Below are 18,342 nucleotides of genomic sequence, written 5' to 3'. Positions count from 1 at the left end.
ACCTATGAACACTGAGAGCTACCAGTCCCAGAAGCAGACACTGGCTGAGATCCATGCTGTTAATTTGGGCAAGTGCAGCTATTTTGAAGAATCATCATGGCTGGAAATGACCCCCAAGGTCATCCAGTCCAACTGCCAGTCCTGTATACACCACCTCTACCAATAAATCATCTCCTGAAGTGCCACATCTACCTGGTTTTCTAATACCTGTAGGGATGGTGGTTCCGCCACTACCCTGGACAACCTGTTCCAATGCTTCACCACTCCTTTGGTGAAGAAATTGTGCCTAATACCTCATCTAACCCTTCCCTAATTGTGCCTAATACCTCATCTAACCCTCCCCTGGCACAACTTGAGCCCATTACCTCTTGTCCTGTCACTGCTCACTGGGAGAGGAGGCCAACACCTCCCTGCAGCCTCCTGCCAGGCAGGGGTAGAGAGCAGCTCAGGGGGCAGAAGAGGCTTCACTGAAAATAAAATTCCAAGAGAAAAAATTGGTTCAACCCTTCTTCAACCAAGGGCAGTTATTTTCCTCATGAGTTTAAGATATAATGGTTATGAGGCATCATTTTTAAGAATAGTACCTAAGGTTATAACCTTTGAGAGGTGCTATTTTATGCTCCAGCTGGACTTGTAAGTCACCTTAATTGAAAACCTACTTTATTTACTGGTTCACAAGTAACATCAGATTTAAACAGAAACATCTCAAAAAGCAGAGATGGGGGCTGGAAGAAGAAAATGCCTGTTGTCTCCTGTCTCAGTTAAAACTCTTTTAGTCCAATGTAGGCAACAGGGCTAAACAATTCAGCAACGGAAAACATTTTAACTTTCGATGCCACTTTCAGTCTGCTTAAGTCTGACGTCATGGAGCCCAGTGAGCTGTCGCCATTACGTCACTTCCCTCCCAGGTATTACATCCGGGGGCTGGGGGGGGGGTCACAAGCCTCGCCCCGCCTCTTCCCGCTGCTCCGGCCAATGAGTGCCGGGGCGGGGCTCCCTGTCATGGCCGCCCCCGTGCTGCGGCCTTGAAGAGACAGCGGCACTCACACCTTTCAGCCCCATCGCTCCCGCTCCTTCCGCCGCCATGGGCACCGTACACGCCAGGGTAAGCTCCTCGGGGTAGCGGGGATGGGAGTCCAGAGACCGCCGCTCGCTCTCGCCTCGGGCCCGGTCCGAAGGTCGCCGGCGGCGACCTTCGGACCGGGCCCGAGGCGAGAGCGAGCGGCGGCCGCGCTCCTCCGTCTGAAAGCGGGATGATGATCGGGGCGCCTTGGCTGAGGGCCTCCGAGAAGGCCCGGGCGGTGTCACGGCGGGGCTCCGCTCCCAAGCGCTGCGGGGGCAGCTGCGCCGGTCACCGCCGTCTTGTGCGGGGCCCGGCTGGTGAGGCGGGGGTGGGGAATGGTGCGAGAAGGGACCCGGCCCCGCTGGGTTCCGCTGTCGCTGTCCCGGTGTTCGGAGGTGCCTTGCGTCCCCTTTCCCGGTCTTGCCTTCTTCTCTGTCGGCGGTCGGGGTTGACCTTGCCGCCAGGGGGCTGGTGAGAGCCAGGCTGCTTAAATAAATTCAGAATTACTTGGAAGGGACCTTAAAGTTCATGTATTTCCGTCCCCCTTGCCGTGGGTGAGGGACGCCTCCCACCGCAGCAGTTTTCGCGAAAACCCAAGTTAAACCACGAAAAGAAGAGAAACTGCCCCATGACTGCAGTTCTCGGGTAGAGGGAAGTGAAGGGTGTAGGTTTGCTCTTTGCCAAAAAACCCAGCAGTGTTGCTTGTAGCAGTCTGTTGGGCATTGCTCGCCTCAGAGGCCCTTGTGAACCGAAGTATAAATCTCCAACTCCATATACCAAATATATATCTCCAAATCTTCTTAAAGAAAAAAACCTAAGATTTAAGTGTTAGCTGTAGTAGGAAGAGAAGTTGTGGCCATAATGGCAGCCAAAGTGTGTCTTAAACATCAGAAAATACTTTAGGAAGGCATGAGTTTCTGTCTGCCCCAAGCTTTAGTTAGAGCGATGCCTCCCAGGCTAATTTTAGATAAGCAGCCCACTCTTGAACACTCTGCTTTATGTCAAAGTGTAAGAGCCATGCATGACAGGTTATGAAGAACTCAAGCAATAAGAATATCAGTGTAATGTAGGAAAGGTCGATGGTGCCTTTGGCTGTAAAGTAGAGTAATCACAGTGCAAACCTGAAGTCCATTTGGTGAAATACTTGGTGAGTTTGGCTTAAACTACTTCCTCTGCAAAGAAACTCTGGAGAGCCTGCCTAGAGCTGTTTAAAACTGTGATGCAGATCATTCAGATGTGATTAATGAATGAATGGCCTCTCCAGGAGCTAAGAATGGTCTGGATGATTCCTCAAGATCCTAGGTAGAATACCTCTTTTCTGTGAGTCTTTTGGAAACAGCAGCTGCTACATAGTGTTTAATTAGGCTGAGGAATATATTGCTGCAGGGAGCTGTTAAGACTCTGGAGTACCTAATTACCATGACTAATTTAATTTCTCTTTCAATTTTTTTCTCATGTTCTTGCTTTTGGGTCCTTCTGCAGTATAGACTGGTGTGTACTGGTTATGTGGATGTAGACTGTTTCATGCTTGCCTGAAAATTTTTGGGAGCAAGAGAGGACCCCATCTTCATTTTAACTTGATGCTGATATGTAACAGCAATTTACAACTCTGGCAAAACAGCAAGCCTTAAATAATGCAGCAAGTACTGTATTAGTGACTTAAGACTAAAAGTAGATTTACTGAGTTATCCAATCCTGACCTTTGCTTTTGTGAGTAGCCCTCAATTCAGTCATGGTGGAATCCATTATCTTTTTATAAGTCTTATTTTAGGACTTTTTCAGTTATAGTAAATAAAAGTATGCTGTGCTGGAAACCAGTTTGATTCAAATGTTTGACTCTGCTGGATAGGGCCTTAGGTTCTTCAGCATTACTTGGAAGGATACTTTAAAAACAAGTATTAAAATAGAAAAGCACATAAATATACAAAAAGCAAAGGAACATGGAGAAAACATGTTATTTTTCTTTTTTCATTGTTCAACATTCACACTCCTTTCCCTCTCCAGACCCCAAAATAAGTAGTGACACCTTGATTATTTAATATTTTTTAAAGAGGGTAGAATTAATCTTTAACACAGGAAGCATGCCTTAAAAATAAGGTGGTATTGGAAGAGTGCAGACTGTTTTTGACAAATAATTCAACATGGGAGCTATTCAGCATTCATTAAGAATTTTAGCAAGCAGGTAGGTAAGAAGTGTGCAGGAAATTCTCATTTTAGTTCTTTTTGCTTTTTTTTTCCATTCCTTATAATCTGATGAGCATAGTGTCAAGAATGATGGTGTTTTTTCCTTAGCAAAAGGTGTAAATCACAAATTGTGTACCATATTACATGCAGTTTTCTGGTGTGCTTTCAGAGTTTGGACCCTCTTCCAATGGGTGGGCCAGACTTTGGTGGCTTGGGAGAGGAAGCTGAACTGGTTGAAGCTGAACCTGAGGCTAAGCAGGAAATTCTGGAAAACAAAGATGTAAGTACCTGAACAACAGTCTGATTTTTGTTTTATTAAGATAAATATTTTGGCACATTTGCTTGCTTGTTTTGTTTTTTTTTTCCTAAGGGAACTTTCTAAACTGTGGTTTGAGGTGTGAAAGAATTTAATTTAGTACTGTGAATTTAATCTGGTCTTGTCTAGTTCTAGTTCTTTGTTCCGTACCACAGGAATTGTTATTAAAAGTCAGCTTTGAGCTAATAAACCTGTTCACAAACATTACTTCCTCCTCTCTTGTGAGAGATTACTACTTCTGCAACACTGCTTAGGAGCAAACCAAGCAACAGTCCTTAATCTGCTAGAGTGCAGTATTAGCCAGGTTAGAGTAAACTGCCACCACGTGAATTATGTTTCTAAGGGTATTACTAACTTCTGCAGGGGCTGGTAACTTATTCTTTATTATTTCACATATAAAACCATGTCTTCTTGCCCCATAATATGTTTAGACATGAATGAGGGGTGAGATAAGTGTTATCTTAGTTTTTATTGCAGTTTTCCTTTCTCTTGCGCTTCAGCTTTATCCTCTCTACAAACTTGGTAGCAACATTTAGTTTTTAATTTAGTTCACTATGTATATATTCTAACAGGGTTTTTTTAAGCAATTTGCAGTGATGCTAGATTGCTGTTGTAATGCTATTTTATTATATGAAAACTCATGAAACATTTGAAGATTTTTTTTTACCCCTAAAATTATAATAGATTGAAAAGGTTGGGAAAGTAAGGGAAATGCAAACATTTGTACCAGGTAACCTGGAGTGTGTTGTGATTTTTAAGATAAAGTTATCTCAAATGATTATACAACAAGATGAATGATTTTAAGGAAATCATCTTAAAATAAAGTGCTCCAGTGATAGTAATACTAAATACTAAATAATAATAATAATAATAAATACTGTTTAAATATTTGTCTTGCGGTCTTGTTTTATTTTTCTTTTAAAGATTTACTTACCTGTTGCTGATACAAGAAATAGCTAGCTATGACCAACTATGTGTTTTGTCTTGTGTGTCTTGGTGTCTCAGTGTGATTTTTGAAGTGACTTGTTTGTGCATATGACAGTCATCATTAAAATGCCAGCAGCTATAATCTGCTACCATCTCTTCTGCTACAATCAATGTTGGCTTTGGTATTGGGGTTCTTTAATTTTCATGTTGGTGGAACAGTTTCCCAGAATTGTAGACAGCCTGGTTTCTGATTGCTACTTCAGTCAGCCTAGGATTAGCCTAGGCTAATTAGCCTAGGAATTGTCAGTGTTTTTCACTTGGACAACAATATTTTTCCTGCATTGATGATATTTGTACTCATTCCTAGAATCAGTTTCTGTATTTGTGTTCAAACATTTGTTCTGTGTAGGTGGTGGTTCAGCATGTACACTTTGATGGACTTGGAAGGACCAAAGATGACATTATCATATATGAAATAGCTGATGTTTTCAAGGCTAAAAATCTTATTGATGTAAGTATCATACCAAATATCAGACCCACTGTTTTAAATATTCAGGTTACTATTTTCTCTTTTTTTTCTTTTCCCTTGCTTTGGGGTCCTACAAACATGGGGAAATATCAACAAGTTTTGTGATGGTTCTGGGCTTGTGATATGTAAGTCAAATATGAAATACTGTCTAATACATTATTTTCTGATGAAATCTACTCAAAGGTGTTGTGAAATGGCAAACTGCACTTTTGGATATTTTTTTCATCTCCACTCTGCCCACAAGAGAATTTGTAATGTGTAGGTAACACTTGCAATTAATTTGCTTAAGATAAATTACGGGATCACAGAACAGAATGCTGATGACTGTCTCCACAGTGGATCATAGTGTGAGTTAGGCCCCATGTCCTTGCACTTTTAGGTGGTGGTTCCTTCTGGAGAATTACTATCAATAAGACCTGTATATTGGTCAAAATTTAAAGAGATTGGGATGTTTAGGGATTTTGGCAAAAGCGTGGTCATTGTAAATAGGTGCCTAAGTTTTAATTAATGAAATCTATTTGAATAATAGGTTTCAGTATTATAACAGTTAGGATGCGAGGTAATAAAAGGGAGGAATTGAGGCTCTGGGTTTAATTCATTTCTTTACACATTCAAATGTTAAAGGGGTTGTTACCTATTTTGAAGGTGTATATATGTGTATATATTCATATGCAAAATCTGTGAACATTGCATGATTAGCTACAATGTAGCTCTTTTATCCCAGTTATTTTTTGGTAACCTCAGAGACTGAGCTACTTCCCTCATCCTGTAGGTGATGCGAAAATCACATGAAGCTCGTGAGAAGTTGCTTCGTCTGGGAATCTTCAGACAGGTGGATGTTCTGATTGATACCTGTCAAGGTATGTATAGCCTCAGTAATCCTCACCTTTTTTCCTCATGCACACATAGACACATACATACCTATAGTGTATATTTCCCTGTGTAATAAGTTGAACACTTTTTGTGTATATAGCTTACCTTCTCTCATCACGTATTTAAGATGTATGTGTAGGTGTGCTATATATACAAATGTGTGTATACACACAGTACAGTATGTGTCTACTTGAATTGTGTCTACACATGTATGTGCCTATGAAAAAGATGTATTTGCTTGTGTCCGTGTGTATAAATTTTACTTAAATGCATGCAAAAATGAGAGAATTTCCAGCACTAAAATAGTTGTAGTACACATGCCTTAATCCAAAGTTTCAGTGGAACACTTGAGAAAAAACTTGAAAATGTGACTTGTGCTTCCATATGTGACTAAACTAACATGTTGATTCATGTAATTTTCCTTCATAACTAAATTAACATGTTGATGATAAAAGCCAGTCACACTATGATTGAACCAGATTCTGCATTCATATCCAAACAACATATTTTTCTCAAGCCATTTTCATCTGTAGCATAGGTTTTTATTATAATTTAATTCAAACAGGTTTTTAAAAAATCAGATTATCTTCTGTCTGTGTTTGTTCAGTTAGCTGTTCAGAGATAACATGCTTGTTTGTTTATGTAGGAGATGATGCCCTTCCAAATGGTTTAGATGTAACCTTTGAAGTAACAGAATTGAGAAGACTAACTGGAAGCTATAACACTATGGTTGGCAACAATGAAGGCAGTATGGTATGGATTATTTAAAATAATTCTTAATTCCTTTTCATACTGCACTTACTTTGGTGTTTCAAACCTAGCAAGCAAAATTTGGTGATTAAATAAGTGAGGACTTGACCCAAGCCAAATTATTTTCTTGATCCAGCTTTAGTAAGGCTTTGACAAGACCTTTGTCTCAAAAAAGTCTTTGTATTAGTCAGGCTTTCATTCAGCAAAAGCCTATTTTGAGCTATAGAAGAATGCTGAAGCCTCTTAATTTGTTATGTTAAATTTTTAGTTCTTAAATTATTTCATGATAATATCTAAAGAACTACCAACAGTACGAATTATAAGGAGAATTTGGTATTTATTTTCTATGAGATCTATTTAAAGAATTTTTCTTCTCAATCAAAATGATTTATGTTTGGCTTAGGAATTGTCCTTTGTTTTCACTACTTTAGAGTAATACTGGTTGTTCTGGGCTGCAAAATGCAAAATTTTCCAAAGCCACATAAGTCATGAAACTTATTTCCATTTGATTCAGTTAATGATGCATCAGATTAGAACGTTGCATTAAAAATACCTACCTAGCAACACAAGAAGCAACAGCTGTACTGGTGTTCTGTTAATGAGCTTTTAATGGCAGAGCTGGTGTAAGTAGATCATGCATTCAGGTGCTCTTCCCTGCACACATTCTGCCTTCTCATGTGCACTGTGCAGCTGTGCCTGGGGCTGGTAGATAAGCCAGATCAAGGGACTCATCCTTTTCTTCTTAGGGCTATTTTTAACCTGGATAAGATACTGCATGACTCAGGTGATGGTGTTTTGCAAGTGCAGGGAGAATAGGTGTTAAGTGAGTTCTCAGCTGCTAAGAGCTGTGTCCTGGGTGTCCAGACCTGAATGAAACTAATGGGGAATCCTGCTTGTTGGTTCTAGTGAATCTGAAAACATTCTGAAAGCCACTTTGGTTCCTCTTTTTGTGCTCAGTTCTGCCTCTAATTTATTTTTGTTTGTTACTTTGATGTAAAATGTTTGAATTATAAAAGCATGACTTGGAGACACTGGAACTGGCAGGAGAGATTAGGTTTCCTTAAGAGTTGAATAGATATGACATTTATTCCAATCCTTAAATTCATCTGAAGCCTATGGATGTAATATTTCATACTAATAGCTTTTCTGGTTAGTTCAGTAATTACACATTAGCCATCACCATAAACTTCAGGTGACTGATTTGTTTCCAGTAGTGGTTAGAAAAAAAGCAATCAGGATTTGATAGCTTTTCTACATTCTTTTATAATAGGATACAGAATGATAGAACAGTCCTGGTGGTGTCTGTGTGTGGAGAAAACCTGCTTCATCCTGTCTGCCAGAGGGCTAAGAGCCACCAAAGACATACAAGGAATTTGTGTCAGAACAGACAAAAGTGTCTAACTAGTTTCTGGGGAATTACAATGGTGTGTTGCACTGCTGTCAAGACTCATTACAAAAATACCTTGTTCCTCAAAATAAAAATACAGGGAAGTGGCTCTGTATTGGTACTTTTCCATTGGCTTGTTGCTGTGGTTCCAATGAATTTCTTCTTTCTGACAAGTAGTTTTCTTAAAGATCAGGTGGGAAGTCTGCAGTTGCAGAACAGCTCCTTATTATACCAAAGATTCACTTTTCTGGGCTTTGAGACTTTCTGGGAGATTTTGCTTGAAATAATAACAGTACTGATGATGCAGTGAGAATGCAAATTAAGTCAACAGCTACTGGAAATTAAGAAAAACTGGATTATTTACTGTAACTTGTGCTATTGTGACAGCTTCTGCTGCCAGTGCAAAGAGAGATCTAACTTTAAAGAAGACCACGTTGAGTTACAACTGGTTTTAATGTCTTGATTTCTGATTGTCATGGTAGGTATGCCTTCAGCATGTGATTAAGATGAAAGACAGCAAACTATATGAAATATTGTGAAGGGTTTTATTTTTTTTTCTGTAGGTACTTGGGCTCAAGTTTCCCAATCTCTTTGGACGTGCAGAAAAAGTAACCTTCCAGTTCTCCTATGGAACAAAGGAAACTTCATATGGCCTCTCATTCTTCAAACCACAGCGTGGAAAATATGAAAGAAAGTAAGGGATGCATTTTTGATCCCTCACTTTATTTAGAAAAGGAATATAAAACATGTAGTAACAGTAAAAATTAAAAATAATCCTTTCCTGAGGTTCCGTTAATAATGTAGCAGAGTAGTTTGTTGGTTTTTTTTTTAATTTTATGATAACTTAAAACTCTGCCTATTTAAAAAGTTTCACTTTCAAACTTACCATTAATGTTTTAGTTTTTCAGTTAACGTGTATAAAGTAACTGGACAGTTCCCTTGGAGCTCTCTTCGTGAAACTGATAGAGGAATATCCACAGAATTTAATGTAAGCATTGCAAAAGTGTTTGTGGAACACGTCCTTCATTTACACCTAATTCAGGTCACAGCTGGCTTTCACTAATTTTCAGTTTACTTTTTTAATGATTGAAACACTTGTGCACAGGGCTATCTTTTCCTTATTTTTAAAAGGTCAGCAATACTGAAATAACAGAGTTAATGTATCTTAGTCTTTTTGATAGAATACCAATATGTTTTTCTCTAAATCTTTAGTTTTTAAAGTATAATTTCAGAGAGGCAGCTGGTTGCCTAGGCCACTGCATCAGCCCATCAATAGTTTTGTGTAGGATGGATTAAGTAGTGTGCACCTAGTTGGAGAAAGTCTGAAGCTGAAAAAGGGTTTCTTTTGATCCAAGAATTTTGGAAAGAAAAAGCATAGACTCATTAAAAAAAAAGTTGAGAGAGATTTTTCAGGCTAATGTTTATTTTAATTTTCTAGCAATTGTTTTTTATGTCTTACTCAATTCTTTATTTGTAGTTTCCAATCTGGAAGACCAATCACACACTGAAGTGGGAGGGTGTGTGGAGAGAGCTTGGCTGCCTTGCTAGAACAGCATCCTTTTCTGTTCGGGAAGAAAGTGGACACTCTCTGAAATCTTCTCTTTCTGTAAGGCTTTTAAAAAAAATATTAAAAACTGTTTCAACTTTTAAAATTATTAGAAAGTATTTAAAATATTTAATCAGACTTTAAAGATTATTAAAAATAATTTTTAAAACATGTGGAGTAGTCTAATACTTACAATGTTACGAAAGGAGCTTTTTGTGTTAGTTGGTAGTGGTTTTTACTTCAAGCATATTTTTCTCTGGTCTTTCACACAAAGTCATCCAGTAGGTCCAAAGAGAAAACATTTTTGTACCTGACTGCAGCCTTTTGATTGTTGCCTAGGCTGGCTTGTTCTTTCTTTAAAGCCTTGTCCCTGTTTTCTGCCATCTCATTTTATAGAATTATCTTCTTTTGTAGAAGAGAGGATCAGTAAGTTTCCTCATCCTACAGTTACTGTGCCCTTTCTAAATAATATTTCCTTTAGCAGTTTTTGATCACTCATCACCTTTAACTTTTATTTTACAAATTTTAGGAGATAAAACTATTTCCAGGTTACTGTGATAAATTGTGTCATTTACCCCAGGGCATTGTTGCTGCTATATTTCTGCTGTGTGCCATGGCCAAAATATACAAATGTGTGCATTGTGTGTGGCCTCTAAATTCAAAACAGAGCTCCTCTGTAGGCATGTTGTTCCCAAATTCATGATGCTACAGTAGCCTTAGCTGGAGCTGTGGTTGTCTTACCATCTGCACAGTTTTGAAGGAAAATACTATTGTCAGTCTGTGGTATTCAACAGATACAATAACCTTAAAATTTATTCTTTTCAGCATGCCATGGTAATTGATTCCCGGAACTCCTCCATCTTGCCAAGACGAGGTGCTTTGCTGAAAATTAATCAGGTAGTATTAAATCAATACATTAACTCTATTCTTGGATTTTATCTGCAAGTGTGGTTGAATAAGTCTTACTATATCTAATTAATGTTCACATTAAAATTGTCTGAAGTCAGAAATTAATCACAAATTGACTAGGATACAGTGATGACCAGTATTTACTTTTTATCTTTACAGTATGTGCCTTTTAAAATTCTGAAATCCTTTCTATGGTGGCAAATTTTCATTTACATACCATTGATCAAATAGCACAGCCATTTTACCTTGCCATTAACATGAATTTACTTATTAGCTGAGGCACATTATCCCTGACACTATTATTTGCTCTACTTTTATAGTAGGTAATAGTTCTTGGTTTCTAACACTGTAGCATAAGACAATTAGACTGTGGTTCTCGTGCTGCTTTTGAAATTTGTAGGTCTTGGAATTGAAAAAGAAAGATTGCCAAAAAGTAACTCTCAAAATATCTTTTTGACACAGAAAATGGCTTTCATGCTTTTTATTTTTAAAAGAGCTGGCTTTTCTGCAGTGCTTTAGAAGCAGATTTTGAAATGCTACTGGAACTAGACATGCTACTATGTTCTTTAAGCAGCAGTGAACTATTCTCTTTCTGAGAAGGGTGGTTGTTAACCTTAGGGTTTAGTTAACATACTGTTTGTTAGATGCTGCCTGTAACACTGACTGGGTCGCTTCTTATTTTCAACTAGCACTGGTGTAATGTCACTGGCAGTCTTGTTCCTCAGCCCTGGTTTAGTACATATGAAATCATCTTGGGTCCTAGGTAAATGCAGTAAAAGGTTTGATTTCTGGTGCTGAATTTTCCAGCTCCATTCTGTTTTGCTATTTTTTTCCATAATACTTTAGAAAGCAATAGCTGGGTTAAATATTTGGGGGAGAAGAATGCTACTTGTTGTGAGGACAATGCATGTTTTTTCATTAGTCCAAAATTTAGCAGCCTTGCCACATAGTATATCTGTATTTCTTGTACAGAAAACACTGCTTATGCTAATGCAGACATGATGAACTTCTGCAGGGGAGAAACATGCAATATCTGTAAAATTTTCATGAATATATGTCTTTGCAGGAGTTGGCTGGCTATACAGGAGGAGATGTGAGCTTTCTAAAAGAAGATTTTGAATTTCAGTTGAATAAGCAACTCCTCTGGGATTCGGTAATTTTTTAAAAGATATTTTGGTGATCAAATCTGAGTTGAAGTATGGATGGTATAGATATGTTGATTTTATTTTTAGTTTTTTTTTTTTTAAATGAAATATTCTAAATTTAATCTGACATTCCTGCCATGCACAGCCACTTGAGAAGTGGGCATTTTGGAAGGGATTTGTCTGACAGTTAATCGTATGAATTCTTTTCCTTCCAGGAGTAGCATTGGGCATGCCTGGTCTGTGTGTTCATTCTTAAGAGTGACTTTTCAGAAACTTACTACAGCACTACAGCCTTTGTTCTCTCTCTTTCAACTGGTTATGAATATTCTGACTAGTGTGGGTTTAGTTTTCAATTTTGATTATAAATCATGAATATATGAGCACTACTTTTGGTATCATGGCATGTAATTATTTTTTGTATGTAAAAGGATAAGAATGGGAAGGCTGATTTTGCTGTAGCACTAAGCTTGCACTGCAACATTTTAAACTTTCTCATATTTGTGCACAATGAACAGTTTAAATTGCAATAAGAAAGGCACATGGTAATCTGAGAAGTTTGAGACCCCAGTCTTCTACCCTGTAGATCAAAAATGTCCCAGATGGTGTAGGGTCTATATTAGTACTTCTGTTTGCAGTAACTGTGCATTTTTTTAAGCAAATTCCTGTATTATCATTGCTTAGAAGTCTTGGTTTATTGGCAGAATGTCTTGTGTGTAGCAGTTATATTTAGAGGAAATGACACTGGGTAATTCTGCGTCAGGCTTATGTTTAATGTACTTCCACTTCTTATGAGAACTTGAAGGACTTAAATTTCAGGCATATTAGCAGTGTAAAGCTATTATTGGGTAGAGAAATAGGTGTTTTTCAGCTTAGTGAAATACGAATTTAGTTATGTACATTAAATAATTCTCTTTGTATTTGTAAAGAAGTTCTTTATCGCATGGAAATGATGCAATAAATTCTTACATTATAGCTGAACAGGTAATGAAACTGCAACTTCCATTATGAAGATTTAAAAATCAGAGGTTACAACAATTTGCATCCCAACATGCTAAAAAACACAACCTTTGAACCAAAATGTTGAGAATATCTCTACTTTTTGAGAAGTACTGAAAAAATGAAGAAATTCTGGGAGGCTGGAACAATGTTAGCATTGTGCCAACAATGCAACTGGAAAACGACTTCTGTAGTACAGATGCTGATGGACTGATGTGAAGATTTGTCACTCTGCTTCTGTTATTTCTAGGCAATTTGGTTCACATACCACAGTGCACATATTTTTCTGTAATCCATTGGTCATGGGTGTAAATTTATGCCAAACTGGCTTTTGCATAATCTGTGTCTTGTGTAACCAGATGTGCATGTACCTGTGGTCATGACAGAGGAGGCATCTGGAGACTTTCAGGGCAGAAGTAGGTAGGAGTGAACTTTAAGTGTAATTATCCAACACCTTAGCCTAGGTATTGACAAATGATCTCACTGTCTGGCAGTAGTACTTCTACTTGATAAACAGGTAGCAAGCAGGCAAAGGATTAAATGTATTTATTATAAGGGTTTGGCTCCCAAGAATTACTTTATGGGTCAGCAGTAGTGGTGTATACGTATTTCATGTCAGTAAGTTGCAGAAGATGGCTTCATTTGATAAGTCTAATTCACAGACAGGTAATAATTGTACATTTTTGGTAGCTCTTTGCTGGACTTTGCTTTCTATAGGTTTAAAATTGCCAGGACTAATTTATATCAGCAGTATTGTCTTCAAGACATGAAAATTCACAAGAAAATACAAGCTGGATACATACATGTTCCTTTTAGTTCAAATGTGTATGGACTTTTTCAGGTTGTAGCACTGCATGAAAGGAAGAGGGCAGCAGTCATCAAGAGTTTCCTGAAAATGCTCTTACATTGTGATCACCTGTAACTGTCTGTCAGAACAATGGGAGCTCTACCTGAGCAATGAAATTTTACTTATACTGTTTTTAGTAATTAAGTAATACTTATTAATAAACTAATAATTAATAATTAATAAATTAGTAAAAATAATAAAAGTAATACTTATTAATAAACAACTTTTTTTTGTCTCCAAAGGTTTTTTCAGCATCACTCTGGGGTGGAATGCTAGTACCTATTGGAGACAAGCCATCCAGTATAGCTGATAGGCAAGTTTATTAAATTTTTCTTAATTTTTTTTTTCAGTCAACCCAGGTAAGGTGTAAAGAAAAGTCTATAGTAGATGAAAGAAAAAGTAGTAGTTCTGGTTCTGAAGATAATAAGTTTCAAGTAGTTCTAATTGCATGTTATTATTCAGACCCTGTCTTGGGGCTTTGATTGTCATATTGGGGTAGCATAGATTCATAATCTGCTATGTAGTAACTCTTCTTGCCAATATTTATGGTTGAAAAAACATATTTACCATCTGCAAAATTTTGTATCAGGCATAGCTAATACTGTAGGTGTTTTTAGCTGTAAAGCCACATTGCACATTGTAGCTACACTGGCTTACTAGGCAATTTTACCTTCTCACAACTTATGTTTAGACATCACTAGCAGAAACCGTTAGAATTTATTTACTATAGTTATCAAGTATCAGCTTCACCTATGATAGATCTTAACTACAGTATTTCTATCAAAATTACAAGAGGCAGAAGCAGACACTATTCTGTTTCTTCAGTACTGGTTTGATCTTTCTAGGTGATGGAGGACTGATTTTTTTTTTTTTTACTGCAGTTCTTTCTTTTTTGCTAAATGCATCAGAATTTAGACATCTGTAAGTTCTTGTATTTATTTAAATAGACTTTACTAAATCTGTTACAAAGTTATGTCTAACTCTGAAAAGCAATGGTAGAAGTATGGCTAGGTATCTTCAAATCCATTCTTCAAGAGAAGCATTAAATTAAATTTGAATTCCGCTAGGTTCACTAGTTTTTCACTGTATTCACTAGGTTTTACCTTGGTGGACCAACAAGCGTGCGTGGATTCAGTATGTACAGCATTGGACCCCAGAGTGAAGGTCTGAAACTTTAAAATCCTACTTCTCTGGCAATATTGTATGTATAGCTTAAAATATATAGCACTCATTCTCTCCTTTAATCTGTGAAGTGTTGTCTTTCATCTGTCACTGTATATTAGTTCAGAGTGGAAGAAAGCCTGATAGTTCTTTGTTAAGCCATAAGCTACTTCTATAAGCCAAGTGTGTGTTCAGTCTTTTATGCTTCCAGTGTCTCACCTTAATCAGTAAGCCACCTTCCAGCTGGAAAAGTTCCCAAAAGATGGTTATAGCAACAGTCACATTAAACCTCTATTAGTTAGATACAGCATATGTTCAGATAGCTTAGGGGAAAAGTAATCTGATCAGCAGAGGTGTTCTGAGAGCCAGGAGCTTCCTGAGTTCAATTCCTTACTCTGCTGGTGATTTGCTGTTATCAGTGGATTCAGTATATTTTAAAGCTAATTGTTTAATTATAACAATTTCCTGGTTTTAAAACTAAGGCAAGTATTTCAAAGATATTCAAGAGGTAGGTGCATGCCTTAGGCTGTTTCAGTGATGGAGTGAAGAAAAAAGGCAATTCACTTGGAGGGTCTAAAGAACTGTCTGTGTGCTAATGTTTTGCTTGGTGGTAGTCAGGTTAGAGCTAGAAGCAAGTGGCAAGAGTTGCAAAAGACATAGCAGTGCAATATAAAAGCATAAGAATGTACTCTTTAGTATCTTCCACACTAAATGCTTTTATTCAGACATTTTCCTTTTCCCTAAATAGGTGATTACTTGGGAGGAGAAGCCTATTGGGCTGGAGGCTTGCATCTGTACACCCCTCTCCCTTTCCGGCCAGGCCGGGGAGGGTTTGGAGACCTTTTCCGAACACATTTCTTCCTTAATGCTGGAAACCTCTGCAATCTTAACTATGGTAAGAGTCAGTAGAATTGTATGTAGCAAAACCTGCTTTATATATATATATATTATATATATTATATCTATACTTACATATATTGGAAATGTAAGATGTCTTTTTGCTTTCTCTCCTCCCTGCACCTATTCTAAATTCTCCCCTCCCTGTGCCCACCTCCACCCCCTGCAACTGACATGAGATATTTATAACTGACACTTATTTCTGTCTAATGATCTCCTGAAACCTGGGAAGAGTCCAGAAGGGTCCCTGACTCAGCCTTAACCACGGAGAGCAAGAGCTTTGTGTGCAAAGTTACCTTGCTGTCTCTAGGAGCTCCCTGCTGCTGAGATGTTTTGACTGGTGATGGGTCTGAGCCTTCATGTCCCTCTGTCCTTCTGAGACACCTGCACAGCTGGAGAGGTCACAGTGCAAGCTGTTGCCATTCACAATAGGTCTCCCTCCAACCTGGATGGAGTAGCAGTATTAAACACCAGCCAGGCAGGCTGTCAACAGTCTTGTGGCTTTTTTTTTTTTTTTTTTTTTTAAATTGGTTGGAAATAGAAGTGCTGAGGTACTAACAGGCTGACTCCTGTTCTTACCTCTGCTGTCAGAGTGGTTCCAAAGAATGTTTATCAATATGGTGATAGGCACTTTATATATATATAATATAATATAATATAATATAATATAATATAATATAATATAATATAATATAATATACATATTTTTACATATATATCTTGTTGCTTTTATATATTATACATATAATATGTATACTTATATAAGTATATATAAGTGTGTATATATATAATATACATACTATATATATTATATATATATTAAAGCAACCAGAAGGAGAATTGTTGTCTGTTTACTCAGAAGCAGTTTGTTTACTGTGTATGTTTAGTGCACCAACTTTTTGACAGATTGCCAGTAACTTTCTCTTAGCTCTCTACATAAATTCTAGCACAACTTGTAGTAAAGAGAGCTAGAGTGGTAACAGTAGTGTCTGTGAACTGGTGATGTTTGCACACTAGTGTGGTAATTGATTAACACCCGCTAACTTACACCATTCTGAATTGGAAGATGATCATTTAGTGGGATTCTAATGTTTTCTGGGATGAACTAAATAAAAAGTGGTATTATTGTGTAGATGAGAGTGCAGTAGCTGATGTGATTTCTTTTTTTGGGGGGTTGAGTGGATGGGTGGGTGTATTCCATCTCAAATTTTTTTTTTTAAGATATATCTCAACATATTAATGTATGATTTTTCAGTATTGGTTCATTGGGGATATAGAGGTAGTTGATGTCCACCTCTCTTGATGGAAGAGAGTTGGCATCCATATGGGAGGGAGACGCTTTAGACACAATTGAAAAGCAGACAAATCAACTTTAAAACTAACAGAGACCCACTGAAGACTTTTAGTTAAATCTTTAGTAGTCATTTCCAGATTCATGCAAGTAGATACACCACAGAGACAAGTGAAGACTGACCAGCAATCTGACTAGAATTTTAGAAGTTTGTAGCTTGAGCCCAAGGTACTTGGCTGGCATTTATGGGAGTTATGGGCAGTAAATAAATTTTGAATCTGCAGGAGGTGCTCTAAGTAGTCTGTCCCTGAAAATCCAGTTAGCCTTTGCCCACCTTGACAGTCTATTTTGATTCTTGTTCTCTTGCTCTTTTGCTTTCAGGTGATGGTCCCAGAGCTCACCTGCAGAGGCTGGCAGAGTACATCCGATGGTCCTATGGTGCTGGAATAGTGCTCCGACTTGGAAATATTGCTAGATTGGAACTTAACTACTGTTTCCCCATGGGAGTACAGTCTGGTGACAGGTTTGTTTTCTTACACAATTTTATTTTAATAATAACTGGTTTTAAAGCTCATTGCACTTCTATGTGGTTTTGGCAGAGAGACCTGATGCTTTTTAGTTTTGTTTATTTTATGCCATTTAGAGATTTTTCAACACTTGGTCCTCTTCTCTCAGCTTGCCTGTATTCATGTTGGTTTTTCAGTACTACTTGGTTTAAGACTTCATATTTCAGATTTCAAAGTTGATTGAACTTGAGATGAGCTGCTGAAATGGATGAATAGCTGTGTAGCAGGTTTTATATCTTTAAGAGGAATGATTGATCAAACAGCTCATGGGATTTCCTTAAGCTTTCCAAAATTAAATGATTGGGTAAATACTGAGTTTAAGGTTTTTGCTTGAAAAAATGAAACAAACTTAACTACAGATAAAGGGGAAAACAAATGAATGTTAGCAACCAATTATCCTGCATCAAGCAAATTTTATAATACTTAATAGAAAAGCTTCAGGGGGCCTGTTCTTGCCTGTGAATACCTGTAAGTTACTCTCCTTCATACAGGAGTTTTTTTATGTTTCTGCTTGTCATTCATATGAATGAAAAATAGCAATTTAAAAATTATGGGCTTTGTTTTGCAAATATTAGTACTTCATATGAATGAAAGATTGGCAAAGTATTTTAAAAAGCCGTTGTTAGCTAAAATTTGAATTATAACTTTCAAAAGATTGAAAACTGTGGGTATGTGGGGGTAGGGATAAATAATTTCATTAGTCCCTTAATATGTTACTTATATTGTTTATCTTTTGTTTCTTTTCAGGATATGTGATGGTGTTCAGTTTGGAGCAGGAATCAGATTTCTATAATACAGAACCATTTTACATCAGTATATGAAATTGTGGTCTGCAGTGGAAATCAAGACTATAATATAGCTTGATATGGTCTAAAATTTTTCTTGAAATACAGATCTGAGTGATTTGCCTCTCAGATTCCACATGAAACCACATTAAAGAATTATGCTCTAGTTC

At 37.4% G+C, this 18,342-nt stretch overlaps 1 protein-coding gene across 1 annotated transcript; it reads left to right on the top strand.

Annotated features, from left to right (window-relative positions):
- Window positions 1-913: 913 nt before the first annotated feature.
- SAMM50 (SAMM50 sorting and assembly machinery component) lies at window positions 914-18,338 on the top strand. Its single transcript, XM_030445945.1, has 15 exons — window positions 914-1,105; window positions 3,417-3,527; window positions 4,900-5,001; window positions 5,792-5,879; window positions 6,539-6,645; window positions 8,593-8,723; window positions 8,930-9,017; window positions 9,507-9,635; window positions 10,401-10,472; window positions 11,551-11,637; window positions 13,715-13,785; window positions 14,569-14,636; window positions 15,382-15,528; window positions 17,203-17,344; window positions 18,135-18,338. The coding sequence occupies exons 1-15, from the start codon at window positions 1,085-1,087 to the stop codon at window positions 18,178-18,180; spliced, it is 1,410 nt and encodes a 469-aa protein (XP_030301805.1). The 5' UTR covers window positions 914-1,084; the 3' UTR covers window positions 18,181-18,338.
- Window positions 18,339-18,342: the final 4 nt, after the last annotated feature.

Source organism: Calypte anna, chromosome 1 (assembly GCF_003957555.1).
Source record: "Calypte anna isolate BGI_N300 chromosome 1, bCalAnn1_v1.p, whole genome shotgun sequence".
Taxonomy (NCBI): domain Eukaryota; kingdom Metazoa; phylum Chordata; class Aves; order Apodiformes; family Trochilidae; genus Calypte; species Calypte anna.
Note: the sequence above shows the minus strand (reverse complement) of the source record. Positions and strands in the feature narration are given on the sequence as shown.

Excerpts from the sequence above, each read along its gene's own strand:
- SAMM50 (XM_030445945.1), top strand. The coding sequence starts at position 1,085 with ATGGGCACCGTACACGCCAGG. Across the intron at positions 1,106-3,416 it reads TGGGCACCGTACACGCCAGG|AGTTTGGACCCTCTTCCAAT; the intron begins GTAAGCTCCTCG and ends GTGTGCTTTCAG. Across the intron at positions 10,473-11,550 it reads CTTTGCTGAAAATTAATCAG|GAGTTGGCTGGCTATACAGG; the intron begins GTAGTATTAAAT and ends ATGTCTTTGCAG.